Raw genomic sequence first — 19,702 nt, forward strand, 5'->3', positions numbered from 1 at the left:
ACTTTCTTATACAATGTTTTCTAATTTCATAAAGTATATTTTAAATTACACTATAAATGGTTAGAATATATTTTGCTACTTGATTTCTTTTATATTAAAATATACATATTACCTTAGTAATAATAATATTTAAATACATTTTACCTTGGTATTCTAAGCAAGTTTTAATTAATCACATAACAAGACTTGATATTAAATATTATTATAGTGTTCAATATTCAGAAGCTAAAGCAACAGTTTTGTAATTTCACTGAAAATGTTCAACTCAAAAAAAGAAAGCCTTAACAGATTAAGTAATCAAGAGTTAATCTATTGAGAGCATTACTAACTGTGTAGCAGTGTATTTGTAATATTTACAATCTAGTCAAAGAGATGAGTTTAATGACAATTGGATGGTTTAAAATCTAAGTTGTAGGAATTTCAGAGAACAGAAAGAATACTGCAGGTCAGAATAGTTGGTAATGAATTCATGAAAAGACAGAAACCAAGTGAGGACTTAAAGGACAAGAAATTAGAGAAGAAAGAAGACATTTCAGAATCAAGGACTAACAGGAATAAAGCTAAGGGGGTGGCATTTTTAAAAGTGGGGAAAGCAAGAGGGAGGGTAACCAGATTGACTGATATGATCATGTTAGAGAACAATGAGAGATTAGGCTGAATCGGTAGAATTAGGGCATAGAAAAGTTGGCTTCAGAAGCCAAATAGAATAAGTCAGATGGTAGTGTAGTTACAGTTTTCTCATGATAGAACATTGAAAAGGCTATACTTTTAGCAAGATTAACGTGGACATGAGATTATAGGAGAAAAAGACTTGCAAAAAGATCATTCAGGAGTCAGGTATTTTCAGTATTGGAAGAAGGGGCTGGTAAGAGTGAACAAAGCTTGGGGCAACGGGAATGCAAAGAAGAGAATCCAAGAGATAAGACTTAGTGAACTTTGCATTAGTAGCAGGTTAGGTAAAGGAAGAGCAAGGAGTAAGTCAAAGATGATTGGAAGTTATTTAGGGTTACAAACATGAGAAGTAATAATATTATATGCTAGGCACCATGAGACATATAACACATTAACTGTCCCACAAGTTTTATGTGTATCTATTTTATAGACAGGGAAACTTAAGTTCAGAGTGACTAATTTGTTTTGCTAATCAGTGTTTTAGGCAGCCCCCGACATATAGGCTTATTTGCCTATAGAGATAAGAGGTTATCACAGTGTTGAAAAGCCTACAGCCTACAGTCATCTGCCTGGGCAAACAGCTTTACCATTTACAAGCAGCACAGTTCTGACAAGTTGCTTAATCCTTCGGTGCTTCAGTTTTCTCACCTCTGAAATGCATATGATTAACGAACTCATAGAGCTGTAGTGAAGATTAAGTGAGACAATGCATGTAGAGCACTGTTAATAGTGCCTAGAAAATAGTAAGGCCTCACCATCACCCTGATACCAAAACCAGACAAAGATACTACAAAAAAAGAAAATTACAGACCAGTATCACTGATGAATACAGATGCAAAAATCCTCAACAAAATACTAGCAAACAGAATCCAACAACACATTAAAAGGATCATACACCATGATCAAGTGGGATTTATCCCAGGGATGCAAGGATTCTTCAGTATACGCAAATCAATGAATGTGAAACACCATATTAACAAACTGAAGAAGAAAAACCATATGATCATCTTAATAGATGCAGAAAAAACTTTTGACAAAATTCAACACCCATTTATGATAAAAACTCTCCAGAGAGTGGGCATAGAGGGAACCTACCTCAACATAATAAAGGCCATATACGACAAACCCACAGCAAACATCATTCTCAATGGTGAAAAACTGAAAGCATTTCCTCTAAGATCAGGAACAAGATAAGGATGTCCACTCTCACCACTATTATTCAACATAGTTTTAGAAGTCCTAGTGATTGCAATAAGAGAAGAAAAAGAAATAAAAGGAATACAAATTGGAAAAGAAGAAGTAAAACCGTCACTGTTTGCAGATGACACGATACTATACGTAGAGAATCCTGAAAATGCCACCAGAAAACTACTAGAGCTAATCAATGAATTTGGTAAAGTTGCAGGATACAAAATTAATGCACAGAAATCTCTTGCATTTGTATACACTAATGATGAAAACTCTGAAATTAAGGAAACACTCCCATTTACCATTACAACAAAAAGAATAAAATACCTAGAAATAAACCTATCTAGGGAGACAAAAGACCTGTATGCAGAAAACTATAAGACACTGATGAAAGAAATTAAAGATGATACCAACAGATGGAGAGATATACCACATTCTTGGATTGAAAGAATCAACATTGTGAAAATAACTATACTACCCAAAGCAATCTACAGATTCAATGCAATCCCTATCAAATTACCAAATTTGTATGGAGACACAAAAGACCCCGAATAGCCAAAGCAGTCTTGAGGGAAAAAAACGGAGCTGGAGGAATGAGACTCTCTGACTTCAGACTATACTACAAAGCTACAGTAATCAAGACAGTATGTTCTGGCACAAAAACAGAAACATAGATCAATGGAACAAGATAGAAAGCCCAGAGATAAACCCACGCACCTACGGTCAACTAATCTATGACAAAGGAGGCAAGGATATACAATGGAGAAAAGACAGTTTCTTCAATAAGTGGTGCTGGGAAAACTGGACAGCTACATGTAAAAGAATGAAATTAGAACACTCCCTAACACCATACACAAAAATAAACTCAAAATGGATTAGTGACCTAAATGTAAGACCAGACACTGTAAAACTCTTAGAGGAAAACATAAGAACACTCTTTGACATAAATCACAGCAAGATCTTTATTGATCCACCTCCTAGAATAATGGAAATAAAAACAAAACAAACAAAAAAGAAAATAGCAAGGCCTCAATGTGTTTGCCATTATTTTATTAGTACAACATGTTAGTGTCATTAACATAGGGAAGACCCAGTTTTGGAAGAAAAAGTATAACAATATGAGTTGGAGGTGGCTTCTAAGTGGGTATTTTACAAGAAATGAAAATAAAAGATAAATGCAAAAAGGAGAGGTTATAGAAATACCTGTTTTTAAGTCAAAAAAATACCTATTTTAGGGGATTCCCTGGTGGCGCAGTGGTTGAGAGTCCGCCTGCCGATGCACGGGACGCGGGTTCGTGCCCGGTCCGGGAGGATCCCGCGTGCTGCGGACCCGCTGGGCCTGTGAACTGTGGCCGCTGGGCCTGCGCGTCCGGAGCCTGTGCTCCGCAGCAGGAGAGGCCACAACGGTGAGAGGCCCGCGTATCGCAAAAAAAAAAAAAAAAAAGAGAAATACCTATTTTATTTTCAAGAGGTTACAAAAATAACTATTTGATAGTCATAGGCCTGGAAAACATAAATTATTTATGGAATTTTTGTCAGTCACAAATCCTGATCATAAAGATATTTCCTGTGCCATGATTTTATGATATTTCTACTTACTTTGTGTAAGATACTATGCTAGATGCTAGAAGTATTAAGAAGGTCCTTTAAAAAAGCTGAACTTTAGGTAGGCAAAGAGAAGATACACAAAATTATAAAATACAATGACATAGTGTATACCAAACAAGTAATACAAACAAACAAAAAAGAATCATAGAAGTTCAACAAAAGACTAAAGTTCCTATGGGTTGTGACAGGCTAAGAAGATAGATAAAGTGTGCCTAGGACCTTGAAGGAAGGCTAAAACTTAGGTAAGAAAGAGAAAGCTGAGAGGAGTGGGATACTCCTGGCAGAAAGAGCACAATGAACATGGCAGACAACACACATGGCATGATTCAGGGATACCAAAAAGAGCAGCTTATTTTGAATGACAAATTTGTATAAAAAGAAATAGAGAAAGGACTGAAAAGTTTCTTGTCAAGTTCTAAAGTGCTCAGGATATTGGTTGAAGAATTATATTTCACTGCATAAGCAAAGAAGTGTTTCTTTCTCTCCTAGCATCAGACTTCCATAACTGAATAATCTACTTCTAAAGACTAAATTTGTTTTGGAATTACTTTTCTATCCTTTGCTTCTTTCATCTTATAAGCTAGCAAACACCATGTAATTAGGAAGAATCTTCACATATTTGCTGCCACTAATGCTTTCTTGTTGAAGAGATTTTTTTTAAGTTTCTTAGTATTTTCAGTTCCAAGGAAATGGTTTGCTTTTAGAAAAGTTTTTTCAAGTAACTGAACCCCATTAAAAGAAGAAAACTCAAATCTGATCATGAATAGGTAAGGTAAACACATTAGTTTTTCAACTTAAATTGCCTAGGGCACAATTCCCTGCAATTTTTTGAGAGTTGATAAGTACTTTTCTAGAATTGAAATGTTGTAAATTAAACACTACACTATTATAAAAAGTTCATACTATGAAACATACTGAGGATCAAAATGCATTTACAGTAAAAATAATATGTGAACTAACCTCACTACTGAAACCTTTGGTCTAATTTAGGCATAATAAAAAAATCATACTTAATAATTTACGCATATTCAATTCTACAAAGTTTAATTCACTACAATACCACATAACATGCACACGTATGCATCAATTTTCTAAAGATCAGGTTTTTTCTTCCCTTTCTCTAACTTGTTATCAATTGCTTTACAGTAATACTTACCCTAATATTCTATTCATTCCATGTCTAGCAGCATAGTGTAATGGCGTATTGTGCTGGTAGGGCTCCCCGTAAGATGTATTTGGATCAAGGGATTCTTTTAGCTGAGGGTTGTTTTCATATATTTGGCAGGCCAGGTTTTCATCACCATTGATGAGTGCTTTACGGAATTTGGTGGTTGTATTTCCCATGTTTTGTTTTGTTTTTTTCTGATAGATAGTGGCACTTTTTCCTTCCCCCTTCAGCCACTTCTTGAATGCTTCTACAACATGTTTCACATTCTAATGGAGGAAAAAATTATTAAATTAGATTGTGAAAAACTAATTATGAAGCAGTATCCTAAAGAAACAGTATCATAATTAGGAACACAAATAAATAAAATCTAGGAAGCATATGTAAGGGAATAAATTATACTAATTTTACCAAATTTATCTTAATAGGCAAAAAGTCTCAAACTTTTAATGTTACCCCAATTAACTTGTTAAACTATAACATTTTTCCACACAGAAACTGTTAAGGTTTCACAGGCTGCACTTTATACTATAAAAGTTACCTACATATATGTGCTTTTCAATTTTCTCCTTCACATAGGCAGGAAATGAGCTTGATTAAAATCTATGGATGAATACACTTAAATCCCTGTATAAATTATATATAAATCTGACTCAGTCAATTTGTAGGATAGTGAAAAATGTCAGAAATCTTCCTCATATAAGAACTCCAGAGAAGCAAGAAGAATTACAATCCTGCACCCTATGGAACAAAAAGCACATTCACAGAAAGACAGACAAAATGAAAAGGCAGAGGGCTATGTACCAGATGAAAGAACAAGATAAAACCCCACAAAAACAACTAAATGAAGAGGAGACAGGCAACCTTCCAGAAAAAGAATTCAGAATAATGATAGTGAAGGTCATCCAAAGGAATGGAGGCAAAGATCAAGAAGATGCAAGAAATGTTTAACAAAGACCTAGAAGAATTAAAGAACAAAGAAACAGAGATGAATAATACAATAACTGAAATGAAAACTACACTACAAGGAATCAATAGCAGAATAACTGAGGCAGAACAATGGATAAGTGACCTAGAAGACAGAATGGTGGAATTCACTGCTGCAGACAAGAATGAAGAAAAAATGAAGAGAAAGGAAGACAGCCTAACAGACCTATGGGACAACATTAAATGCAGTAACATTCACATTATAGGGCTACCAGAAGGAGAAGAGAGAGAGAAAGGACCAGAGAAAATATTTGGAGAGATTATAGTCAAAAACTTCCCTAACATGGGAAAGGAAATAGCCACCCAAGTCCAGGAAGTGCAGAGAGTTCCATACAGGATAAACCCAAGGAGAAACACGCTGAAACACACAGTAATCAAACTGGCAAAAATTAAAGACAAAGAAAGATTATTAAAAGCAGCAAGGGAAAAATGACAAATAACATACAAAGGAACTCCCATAAGATTAACAGCTGATTTCTCAGCAGAAACTCTACAAGCCAGAAGGGAGTGGCATGATATACTTAAAGTGATGAAAGGGAAGAACCTACAACCAAGATTACTCTACCTGGCAAGGTCTCATTCAGATGTGATGGAGAAATCAAAAGCTTTACAGGCAAGCAAAAGCTAACAGAATTCAGCCCCACCAAACAAGCTCTACAACAAATGCTAAAGGAATTTCTCTAAGTGGGAAACACAAGAGAAGAAAAGGAACTACAAAAACAAACCCAAAACAATTAAGAAAATGGTCATAGGAACATACATATCGATATTTACCTTAAACATGAATGGATTAAATGCTCCAACCAAAAGACACAGGCTTGCTGAATGGATACAAAAACAAGACCCATTTATATGCTGTCTACAAGAGACCCACTTCAGACCTAGGGACACATTCAGACTGAAAGTGAAGGGATGGAAAAAGATATTCCATGCAAATGGAAATCAAAAGAAAGCTGGAGTACCTATACTCATATCAGATAAAATAGACTTTAAAATAAAGAATGTTACAAGAGATAAGGAAGGACACTACATAATGATCAGGGGATCAATCCAAGAAGATGTAACAATTACAAACATATATGCACCCAACACAAGAGCACCTTAATACATAAGGCAACTACTAACAGCTCTAAAAGACAAAATCGACAGTAACATAATAACAGTGGGGGACTTTAACTCCTCACTTACACCAATGGACAGATCATCCAAAATGAAAATAAATAAGGAAACAGAAGCTTTAAATGACACAACAGACTAGATAGATTTAATTGATATTTACAGGACATTCCATCCAAAAACAGCAGATTACATTTTCTTCTCAAGTGCACACAGAACATTCTCCAGGATAGATCACATCTGGGGTCACAAATCAAGCCTCAGTAAATTTAAGAAACTTGAAATCATATCAAGCATCTTTTCTGACCTCAATGCTATAGGATAAGAAATGAATTACAGGGAAGAAAACGTAAAAAACACAAACACACGGAGGCTAAGCAATACGTTACTAAATAACCGAGATCACTGAAGAAATCAAAGAGGCAATAAAAAAATACCTAGAGACAAATGATAATGAAAACACGACGATCCAAAACCTATGGGATGCAGCAAAAGCAGTTCTAAGAGGGAAGATGATAGCTATACAAGCAGACCTCAAGAAACACGAAAAATCTCAAATAAACAATCTAACCTGACACCTGAAGGAACTAGAGAAAGAAGAACAACCAAAACCCGAAGTTAGCAGAAGGAAAGAAATCATAAAGATCAGAGCAGAAATAAATGAAATAGAAACAAAGAAAATAGCACAGATCAATAAAACTAAAACCTGGTTCTTTGAGAAGATAAATAAAGTTGATAAACCATTAGCCAGACTCATCAAGAAAAAGAGGGAGAGGACTCAAATCAATAAAATTAGAAATGAAAAAGGAGAATTTACAACAGACACCACAGAAATACAAAGCATCCTAAGAGACTACTACAAGCAACTCTATGCCAATAAAATGGATAACCTGGAAGAAATGGATAAATTCTTAGAAAGGTATAACCTTCCAAGACTAAACCAGGAAGAAACAGAAAATATGAACAGACCAATCACAAGTAATGAAATTGAAACTCTGATTAACAATCTTCCAACAAACAAAAGTCCAGGACCAGATGGCTTCACAGGTGAATTCTATCAAACATTTAGAGAAGAGCTAACACCCACCCTTCTCAAACTGTTCCAAAAAATTGCAGAGGAAGGAACACTCCCAAACTCATTCTATGAGGCCACCATCACCCTGATACCAAAACCAGACAAAGATACTACAAAAAAAGAAAATTACAGACCAATGTCACTGATGAATATAGATACAAAAATCCTCAATGAAATACTAGCAAACAGAATCCAACAACACATTAAAAGGTTCATACACTATGATCAAGTGGGTTTTATACCAGGGATGCAAGGATTCTTCAGTATATGCAGATCAATCAATGTGATACACCATATTAACAAACTGAAGAATAAAAACCGTATGATCAACCCAATAGATGCAAAAAAGCTTTGGACAAAATTCAACACCCATTTATGATAAAAACTCTCCAGAAAGTGGGCACAGAGGGAACTTACCTCAATATAATAAAGGCCATATACGACAAACCCACAGCAAACATCATTCTCAATGGTGAAAAACTGAAAGCATTTCCTCTAAGACAAGGAACGAGACAAGGATGTCCACTCTCACCACTATTATTCAACATAGTTTTGGAAGTCCTACCCACGGCAATCAGAGAGGAAAAAGAAATAAAAGGAATACAAATTGGAAAAGAGGAAGTAAAACTGTCACCATTTGCAGATGACATGATACTATACTAGAGAATCCTAAAGATGCCACCAGAAAACTACTAGAGCTAATCAATGAATTTGGTAAAGTTGCAGGATACAAAATTAATGCACAGAAATCTCTTTCATTTCTATACACTAATGAGGAAAAATCTGAAAGAGAAATTAAGGAAACACTCCCATTTACCACTGCAACAAAAAGAATAAAATACCTAGGAATAAACCTACCTAGGGAAACAAAAACCTGTTTGCAGAAAACTATGACACTGATGAAAGAAATTAAAGATGATACCAACAGATGGAGAGATATACCATGTTCTTGGATTGGAAGAATCAATATTGTGAAAATGACTATACTACACAAAGCAATCTACAGATTCCATGCAATCCCTATCAAATTACCAATGGCATTTTTTACAGAACTAAAACAAAAAATCTTAAAATTTGTATGGAGACACAAAAGACCCCATATAGCCAAAGCAGTCTTGAGGGGAAAAAACGGACCTGGAGGAATCAGACTCCCTGACTTTAGACTATACTACAAAGCTACAGTAATCAAGACAATATGGTACTGGCACAAAAACAAAAACATAGATCAATGGAAAAAGATAGAAAGCCCAGAGATAAACCCATGCACCTATGGTCAACTAATCTATGACAAAGGCGGCAAGGATATATAATGGAGAAAAGACAGTCTCTTCAATAAGTGCTGCTGGGGAAAGTGGACAGCTACATATAAAAGAATGAAATTAGAACACTCCCTAACACCATACACAAAAATAAACTCAAAATGGATTCGAGACCTAAATGTAAGAGCAGACACCATAAAACTCCTAGAGGAAAACATAGGAAGACCTCTCTTTGACATAAATCACAGCAAGATGTTTTTTGGGTTTTTTTTGCGGTACGTGGGCCTCTCACTGTTGTGGCCTCTCCCGTTGTGGAGCACAGGCTCCCGATACGCAGGCTAAGCAGCCATGGCTCATGGGCCCATCTACTCCGCGACATGTGGGATCTTCCCGGACCGGGGCACAAAGCCATGTCCTGTGCACCGGCAGGCGGACCCTCAACCACTGTGCCACCAGGGAATCCCCAGCAAGATCTTTTTTGATCCACCTCGTAATGGAAATAAAAACAAAAATAAACAAATGGGACCTAATGAAACTTCAAAGTTTTTTCACAGTAAAGGAAACCATAAACAAGACAAAAAGACAACCCTCAGAATAGGAGAAAATATTTGCTAATGAATCAACCGACAAACGATTAATCTCCAAAATATATATGCAGCTCAATATTAAAGAAACAAACAACCCAATCGAAAAATGAGCAGAAGACCTAAATAGACATTTCTCCAAAGAAGACATATAGACGGCCAAGAAGCACATGAAAAGCTGTTCAACATCACTAATTATTAGAGAAATGGAAATCAAAACTATAATGAGGTATCACCTCACACCAGTTAGAATGGGCATCATCAGAAAATCTACAGACAACAAATGCTGGAGAGGGTGTGGAGAAAAGGGAACCCTCTTGCACTGTTGGTGGGAATGTAAATTGATATAGCCAGTATGGAGAACAGTATGGAGGTTCCTTAAAAAACTAAAAGTAGAATTACCATATGATCCAGCAATCCCACTACTGGGCATATACCCAGAGAAAACCATAATTCAAAAAGATGCATGCACCCCAATGTTCATTGCAGCACTATTAACAATAGTCAGGTTATGGAAGCAATCTAAATGCCCATCGACAGCCTAATGGATAAGGAAGATGTGGTACATATATACAATGGAATATTACTCAGCTATAAAAAGGAACAAATTGAGTCATTTGTTGAGACGTGGATGGATTTAGAGACTGTCATACAGAGTGAAGTAAGGCAGAAAGAGAAAAACAAATATATATTAACGCATATATGTGGAACCTAGAAAAATGGTACAGATGAACCAGTTTGCAGGGCAGAAGTTGTGACACATATGTAGAGAGCAAATGTATGGACACCAAGGGGGGAAGCTACGGGGGTGGGGTGGGGATGTTGGTGTGCTGCATTGGGCGATTGGGATTGACATGTATACACTGATGTGTATAAAATTGATGAGTAATAAGAACCTGCTGGGGCAGAAGACCTAAAATAGACATTTCTCCAAAGAAGATATGCAGACTGCCAACAAACACATGAAAGAATGCTCAACATCGCTAATCATTAGAGAAATGCAAATCAAAACTACAATGAGATATCATCTCACACCAGTCAGAATGGCCATCATCAAAAAATCTAGAAACAATAAGTGCTGGAGAGGGTGTGGAGAAAAGGGAACCCTCTTGCACTGTTGGTGGGAATGTAAATTGATACAGCCACTGTGGAGAACACTATGGAGGTTCCTTACAAAACTACAAATAGAACTACCATATGACCCAGCAATCCCACTACTGGGCATATACCCTGATAAAACCATAATTCAAAAAGAGTCATGTACCAAAATGTTCATTGCAGCTCTATTTACAATAGCCTGGAGATGGAAACAACCTAAGTGTCCATCATCGGATGAATGGATAAAGAAGATGTGGCACATATATACAATGGAATATTACTCAGCCATAAAAAGAAACGAAATTGAGCTATCTGTAATGAGGTGGATAGACCTAGAGTCTGTCATACAGAGTGAAGGAAGTCAGAAAGAGAGAGACAAATACCGTATGCTAACACATATATAAGGAATTTAAGGGGAAAAAAATGTCATGAAGAACTAGGGGTAAGACAGGAATAAAGACACAGACCTACTAGAGAATGGACTTGAGGATATGGGGAGGGGGAAGGGTAAGCTTTGACAAAGCGAGAGAGAGGCATGGACATATATACAGTACCAAATGTAAGGTAGGTAGCTAGTAGGAAGCAGCCGCATAGCACAGGGAGATCAGCTCGGTGCTGTGTGACCGCCTGGAGGGGTGGGATAGGGAGGGAGGGAGACGCAAGAGAGAAGAGAAATGGCAACATATGTATATATATAACTGATTCATTTTGTTGTAAAGCAGAAACTAACACACCATTGTAAAGCAATTATACTCCAATAAAGATGTTAAAAAAAAGAGGAAAAGAACCTGCTGTATAAATAAATCTCAAAAATTAAAAAGAAAAACCCAACAGGAAAAAGTGAATAAAGCTATGAATAAGCAATTCAAAGAACTGAAAAATCGAAAGGACCAACAAAATTATCAAAAGATGCTCAGCTTCACAAGTAGTTACGAAAATGAAGAATTATAAGATGCTTTTAAAATTGATTTTGTTGTCAAAGAAAACATCAGTAATAGTGAGTCTGTGAGGGAAATAGTTACTCTCAGACTTTAATGACGGCAGTAAGAACTACATCAACATTTCTGGAAAATAATCTGGCATTATGTATTAAAATTAAAACATTATATATTATGTACAAGATATTCATTGCAATATTGTTCATAATAGAAGACTAGAGACAACACAGATGTCCAAAATGAAAACAGATATGGTTTCATATATCTACTGCTACACAACAAACCACCTCAAACTTAGAGCCTCAAAACAATGTCATTTCTCACAATTCTATAGGTTGGCTAGCCATTTCTTTTCTGTTTTCACCTCTGGTTCCTCTGCAGATGCATTCAGCTAAACAGTCAGCTGGGTTAGTAGGTCCAAGATAGTCCACTTTCATGTCTGCTGGTTGATGCTGACTGGGGTGTCTTGGTTCTTTCACCCTCCTATAAGCTAGACCAGCTTCCTTACATGGCAGCTACAGGAAAGCATTCTTTTAAGTCTTCTCTTAAGGACTAAGCTCCAGAACTCACATATCACATCCACCATATTCATTGGCCGAAGCAAATCACAAGGCTAGACAAGACTCAAGAGATGGAGAAATAGATGGGAGAAGCAACAAAGCCCCATGGCAAAGGGGAATGCATACCAGGATGGAAGAACTTTACGGTTAATTATTCTACCACAGGTAGTGTGTGTTTATGTGTGTGTACTATATAGCTGTATATTTCATTATATATATGTGTATTTGTAAATCTATAGTTTTATTATAGCAATGCTATATAGTTGTATAGGTCATCACATACATGTATGTTTGTAAATCCTGGAAATACGCTTAAAAATTAACTAATGAAATACTGAGCTATGTAAAGTAGTCAGCATGCTGGCTAAGGATGCAGGGCAGTGAGGGCATGTCAGGAAGGCCAACACAGGTGTGGCCCAGAGGCGAGGATAACAGGGTGTTGTGTGCAGACAGGGAGTTGCACAGAGCTGTGGGCCCAGGGAGGGCTTATGGATTCACAAAGAAGCACAGGCCAACAGGCCCAGCAATCAACGAGGCAGGGTGTGGGTAGGGAGAGATAAAGGGAGGTGATGGTCTACAAGGCAGGGAGAATGGTAACAAAACAATTAGACAAGTGATAACTATAATGAGACTAATGTGAAGCTAAGTTTCTTACCACCAGAGAAGGCATTATAAACATGGAAAGGGCAAAGACTAGAAGAACCCTGGGGTATTGGATTGGAATTGCAAGTATAGGAACCAACTTCTGGTTTTATAACATGCACATAGATATAGAAATAATTATGGATGTATATTAGTACATTATACATATATGTATGTGTATACAAACCATCCTTACATACTGATACATTTCCTAGCCCCTATAAGCAATGACACCCCAGTAGCAATGAGAAACTAAGCCCATAAATCTTTGTTTTTAAACACCGTATTTTACAAAAACAAATAACAATATCAAAAAACAAACAGGGCTCCTTGAAGAAATGGCTGATTCCAGGGCTGGACCAGGCAAAGTACAAGACGAACCAGGAACAGCATGTTCTGCCAGAAGTGCACAATGAATGAGATGGGAGCATGATAGACACAGGAGCCAGCTTGAAGGGGCTCCCACTGGCTAAATCAGGGACAACTTAAACAGCAAAATAAATAATGATAGTAACAAATCACAACACACTAAAATCAAAATCCACAAGTCCTTACTGATTTAATAAACAAATAAATAGGGGAGAAAGAAAAATTCTACCTTACAATAAAATACCAACTAATACATGTAGAAGGAATAAAAAAAATAGAGAAATATAATTATAGAAGTAGTTAATTCAGGTGGGAGTCATCACTGATACCTACACTGAGGCTAGTGAGTAGAGGTTTGATGAGAATCAAGATGCATAATTTTGGAATACCTCTCCACAAATTTTGATCAAATACAAAAGGACACCAATATGATCAAGGTGTTAATTACCAGTAGCAGCATGATTTGACATCATATGCCTGTGGATGCAATGCACCGAGACAGGCACAGCCCTACTTCTGTGGTATTCCTGCTAGAAATGCAAGACTTGATTGGAGTCATGAGGAAATATCACATGGACCTAGGTTCAGGGTGATCTTACAGAATGTACTACCTAAAACTGTCAAGGACATGAAAGATGGGGGAAAATGAGGCTGAAGAAGTCTGAAAAGACATGACAACTAAATACAACATATATTCCCAGATAGGATCCTAGATCAAAAAAGAAAGAGATATTGTTGGGATAGTCGATGAAATATGAATAGGTTCCTTGGACTAGACAGTAGTGTTGTACCAATGCTTATCTTCCGACTTGGAGGGTTATATAAGAGTGCCTTGTTTTTGAGAAATAGACACTGTAGTGTTTATGGGTGATGGAACACCATGTCTACAGCTTGCTCCAAAAGGTTCTGAAAAAAACTATGATAATGGGTATGTACATATGTATTTATACACACATATACAAACATGTATGTAACATATATATGAAGACAGAAAGAGAGAGGACAGGCAATGGAAGAAATGCAGTAAAATATTAACAATAGTGGAATCTGAATGAAGGAGATAAAGGAGTTCTTTGTACTGTTCTGGCATCTTTTAAGTTTTAAATTATTTCAAAATAGTTTTTTAAAAATGTGATTATTAATATGTGATACAGAACATCTGGTGTTACAGCAAATGATAAGCAGCTACTGTCTGAGGCTAGGAGACAGAATGAAAACCTTGGCTTAATATGTTTATTTACATAACATGCCTTTACAATACCCTGAGGGGATACATGAATAGGAGGACAATGTTTTATGCCTATTTGGCGTAAAGGCATCTCAATGTTTTTAAGTGAACTTTCCTTTCTCTTCATGGATATTAAATAGGCATTTTACAGTTCAATGAGAAAAGGAATTCTGACTTATTCATCTCTGTGGTTCCAGTACCTAATGCGTTTATGACTTTTGTCAGTTATGTCTTGAATAGGAATTCTATCCCCAATATTATTCCAGTCAGAAAATACAGTGATCCTACCAAATATAAAATAGCTAGTGGGAAGCAGCTGCATAGCACAGGGAGATCAGCTCGGTGCTTTGTGTCCACCTAGAAAGGTGGGATAGGGAGGGTGGGAGGGAGACACAAGAGGGAGGAGATATGGGGATATATGTATACGTATAGCGGATTCACTTTGTTATACAGCAGAAACTAACACATCATTGTAAAGCAACTATACTCCAATAAAGATGTTAAGAAAACAAAACACAGTGATCTAAGTACCAAGAATTCTGTTACACTGAAAGGGAAAAACTGTATATGTTAAGCTAAAATACATATGTCAGACTGAGGATCGAAAAATATCAAGGATACCTTTCTTAGGAACTTGGAGGAGGAATAATTATATGCTCTACAGTCCTAAAAACAAGAATGTATAACCAGAAGCAAAAGGCCTTAGTCTAAAGAATGGCTAACTGTTGACAGTTTTTGGTTAAAACCAACCGAACAGAACAGAATACAAATGAAACTTGGTGAAAAGAGCTGACAGTGGATGACAATCCTTTAAAAAATTTTAGAGGGGGGCTTCCCTGGTGGCGCAGTGGTTGGGAGTCTGCCTGCTGATGCAGGGGACACGGGTTCGTGCCCCGGTCCAGGAAGATCCCACACGCCGCGGAGTGGCTGGGCCCGTGAGCCATGGCCACTGAGACTGCACGTCCAGAGCCTGTGCTCCGCAACGGGAGAGGCCACAGCAGTGAGAGGCCCGCGTACTGCAAAAAATGAGAGGCCCGTGTACCGCAAAAAAAAAAAAAAAAATTTGAGAAGATCTGAAAAACAATTAGACTGAACCATATCATATTGCTGATAAAGCATATATCCTACTAATAGATGAGTACGGTCATTTTTAAATATGAAAGAATACATTTTTATTGCAGAAACCAAAACTCTCCAAAGCATCAAAGAATTGTCAGAATTGAACTGAGAATGTTTAAAAGCTGAATAGGTTTCATGCAGCTCAATACTCTCTCCTTCCTGGAGAATACGAACATTTTTTAGTACATTTTCTAGGCTCTTGGTCCCATTTATTAACTAGAAGAAAAAAAAAGTTATGCATGCTTGAAAATCTGTGTTACAGTTAACCATAATGAACTTCAGAACTGTCTTTTCAAAGGTTTAAACAACAGCTGAAAATTACATTTTGATACTATACAATTCATCTGCTCTAGTAAATAAAAGATACTAATACTTTACGAAATTAGAATCTTTCTACTCAAAGCATTATTAACCTGACCTGACCAAGGAGGTGAAAGACTTATACACTAAGAACTATAAAACGTTAATAATGGAAATTGAAGATGATTCAAAGAAATAGAAAGATATCCCATGCCCTTGGATTAGAAGAATTAATATTGTTAAAATGGCCATACTACCCAAAACAATTTACAGGTTTAATGTGATCCTTATCAATTTATCCATGACATTTCTCACAGAACTAGAATAATCCTAAAATTCCTATGGAACCATAAAAGGCCAGAATTGCCAAAGCAATCCTGAAGAAAAAGAACAAAGCAGGAGGCCTAACTCTCCGAGACTTCCAACAATACTACAAAGCTACAGTAATCAAAACAGCATGGTATTGGCACAAAAACAGACATATGGATCAATGGAACAGAACAGAGAGACCAGAAATAAACCCAAACACCTACAGTCAATTAATCTTTGACAAAGGAGGCAAGAATATACAATGGGAAAAAGACAGTCTCTTCAGCAAGTGGTGCTGGGAATGTTGGACTGCCGCATGCAAATCTATAAAATTAGAACACACCCTCTCACCATACACAAAAGTAAACTCAAAATGGCTTAAAGACTTAAACATAAGACATGACACCATAAAACTCCTAGAAGAGAACATAGGCAAAACATTCTCTGACATACATAAATCATATCAATGTCTTCTTAGGCCAGTCTCCTAAGGCAATAGAAATAAAAACAAAAATAAACAAATGGGACTTAAACTTACAAGCTTTTGCACAGCAAAGGAAACCATAAAAAAAAAAAAAGACAACCTACAGAATGGGAAAATATTTGCAAAATGATGCGACCGACAACGGCTCAATTTCCAAAAAATACAAAGAGTTCATATAAGTCAACAACAAAAAAACAAACAACCCAATCCAAAAATGGGCAGAAGATCTAAATAGACATTTCTCCAAAGAAGAAATACAGATGGCCAATAGGCACATGAAAAGATGCTCAACAGGGGCTTCCCTGGTGGCGCAGTGGTTGAGAGTCCGCCTGCAGATGCAGGGGACGCGGGTTCGTGCCCTGGTCCGGGAGGATCCCACATGCCGCGGAGCGGCTGGGCCCGTGAGCCATGGCCGCTGAGCCTGCGCGTCCGGAGCCTGTGCTCTGCAGCGGGAGAGGCCACAACAGTGAGAGGCCCGCGTACCGCAAAAAAAAAAAAAAAAAAAAAAAAAAAGATGCTCAACATTGCTAATTATTAGAGAAATGCAAATCAAAACTACAATGAGTTACCATCTCACACCAGTCAGAATGGCCATCATTAAAAAGCTTACAAATAACAAATGCTGGAGAGGATGTGCAGGGAATGGAACCCTCCTACACTGCTGGTGGCAATGTAAGTTGTTGCAACCACTGTGGAAAACAGTATGGAGGATCCTCAGAAAACTAAAAATAGAATTACCATATGATCTAGCAATCCCACTCCCAGGTACATATCCAGACAAATCTATAATTCAAAAAGATACATGCACCCCTATGTTCATAGGAACAATGTTTACAATAGTCAAGACATGGAAACAACCTAAATGTCCATTGACAAATGAATGGATAAAGATGTGGTACATAATATATACAATGGAATACTACTGAGCCATAAAAACGAACAAAATAATGCCATTTGCAGCAACATGGATGCAACTAGAGATTATCCTACTAAGTGAAGTATATCAGAAAGAGAAAGACAAATACCGTATGATATCACTTATGTGTGGAATCTATTGGGTTGGCCAAAAAGTTCGTTCGGTTTGTTCCCATAAGATCCTACAGAAAAACTGAATGAAGTTTTTGGCCAACCCAATAAAATATGACACAAATGAACCTATCTACGAAACAGAAACAGAATCTCGGACAGAGAACAGACTGGTGGTTGCCAAGGGGCAGGGAATTGGGGGAGGTTTGGAGAGGGAGGTTGGGGTTAGCAGATATAAGCTTTTATATAGAGAACAGATAGACAGTAAGGTCCTACTGTATAGCAGAGAGCTATATTCAATATCATATGATAAAACATAATGGAAAAGAATATTAAAAAAAGAACGTATATATAACTGAATCACATTGCTGTACAGCAGATATTAACACAACATTGTAAATCAACTACAATTAAAAAATTTTTTTTAAATCACCTACTGGAAAAAAAATAAAAAACTGTTAAAACTATATTACAAGTTCTTCCCCTTAATGAGAAATCTTAACGTCAAATCTTTTCTAGCATATAAGAAGTAAAACAACATTCATCATTACTATAAACCAGAATCTGTATGGTTTATTTATTTATTTATTTTTAAAGTCTGGTTGGGGGTCATGAATTAGATTTTATTTCAGTCCCTTTGAGGGACAAGAGAAATGAAAGACTTTTTTAAAAAAATAAATTTATTTATTTTATTTATTTATTTTTGGGTGTGTTGGGTCTTGGTTGCTGTGCGGGGTTTCTCTAGCTGTGGTGAGCGGGGGCTACTCTTCATTGCGGTGCGTGGGTTTCTCATTGCCGTGGCTTCTCTTGTTGAAGAGCACTGACTCTAGGCATGCGGGCTTCAGTAGTTGCAGCATGCAGACTCAGTAGTTGTGGCTCACAGCCTCTAGAGCAAGGCTTAGTAAGTTGTAGTGCATGGGGCTTAGTTGCTCCACAGCATGTGGGATCTTCCCAGACCAGGGATCAAACCCGTGTTCCCTGCATTGGCAGGCGGATTCTCAATCACTGCCCCACCAGGAAAGCCCTGTGTGGGTTTGTTAGTTAGCTATCTATCTATCTATCTGTCTATCTATCTATCTATCTATTTATTTATGGCTGTGTTGGGTCTTCGTTGCTGCACACAGGCTTTCTCTAGTGTGGCAAGCGGGGGCTACTCTTCCTTGTGGTGCGCAGGCTTCTCACTGCCGTGGCTTCTCTTGTTGCACAGCATGGGCTCTAGGGTGTGCGGGTTTCAGTAGTTGTGGCGCATGGGCTTAGTTGCTCTGCAGCATGTGGGATCTTCCCGAACCAGGGCTCGAACTCGTGTCCCCTGCATTGGCAGGAAGGTTCTTAACCACTGCGCCACCAGGGAAGCCCCCCAGTGTGGTTTTTAAATGGAGATAAAATACTTCTTAGGACACTTCTAAGAATTAAATGAGATAATGTAATAACTAAATGCAGGGTAGCTAGTGTGAATTAAGTGCTCAATAAATGGCCTTTACTGTGTTAATTCTTACAGAAAGGTTGTGAAACAACCCTGACATATGGTCAAGTAACTTAAAAACCTATTAGAGATGTCTGTAAAAGCATATGGATAAAATCACAGTCAAATATCTAGACTGGCAAATTCAGGGAGGAAAGGAATCTTAACTTATTTATCCTTGTAGTTCCAGAATCTAACATAGTGCCTGGTACACAGAGTAGGCATTCAATAAAGGTTTACTGAAATGAAGTGAGTATGAAAGTAAGTTATCTGGAAAAGAAAAAAAAAAAAAGAGGTAATCTGAGGTTGTCTGAAACATAAACGTAAAGAGTCACAAAATTACTATTCCCTAAGCAAATCATACTTTGAGAAAGAAAACAAAATACCTAAGCATTTTTAGAACCATGCACAGAAAATCCTCTCAGACTGGTCTTTTTAATAATGACTGAGTCACTCTCAAATCTGTTTTGGCAAATGTGTCATATATAAAGTTCAATATTAGAGAGAAGGATT

The 19,702-nt window shown here is 37.1% G+C and overlaps 1 protein-coding gene across 2 annotated transcripts in view; it reads right to left on the minus strand.

Moving 5' to 3' along the window:
• Positions 1-19,702, minus strand: part of ANKIB1 (ankyrin repeat and IBR domain containing 1) — a 106,364-nt gene that overhangs the window by 84,233 nt on the left and 2,429 nt on the right. Inside the window, exon 2 of one of the 2 annotated variants that reach the window (XM_065883766.1) lies at positions 4,625-4,902. In XM_065883766.1, the coding sequence (XP_065739838.1) occupies positions 4,625-4,812 (188 nt within the window). In that variant the 5' untranslated portion in view covers positions 4,813-4,902. Of the gene's footprint in view, positions 1-4,624; positions 4,903-19,702 lie in introns of those variants that run through there. The other variant, XM_065883765.1, reaches the window with a different exon arrangement.

The sequence above is a fragment of the Phocoena phocoena genome, chromosome 9 (assembly GCF_963924675.1).
Source record: "Phocoena phocoena chromosome 9, mPhoPho1.1, whole genome shotgun sequence".
NCBI lineage: Eukaryota > Metazoa > Chordata > Mammalia > Artiodactyla > Phocoenidae > Phocoena > Phocoena phocoena.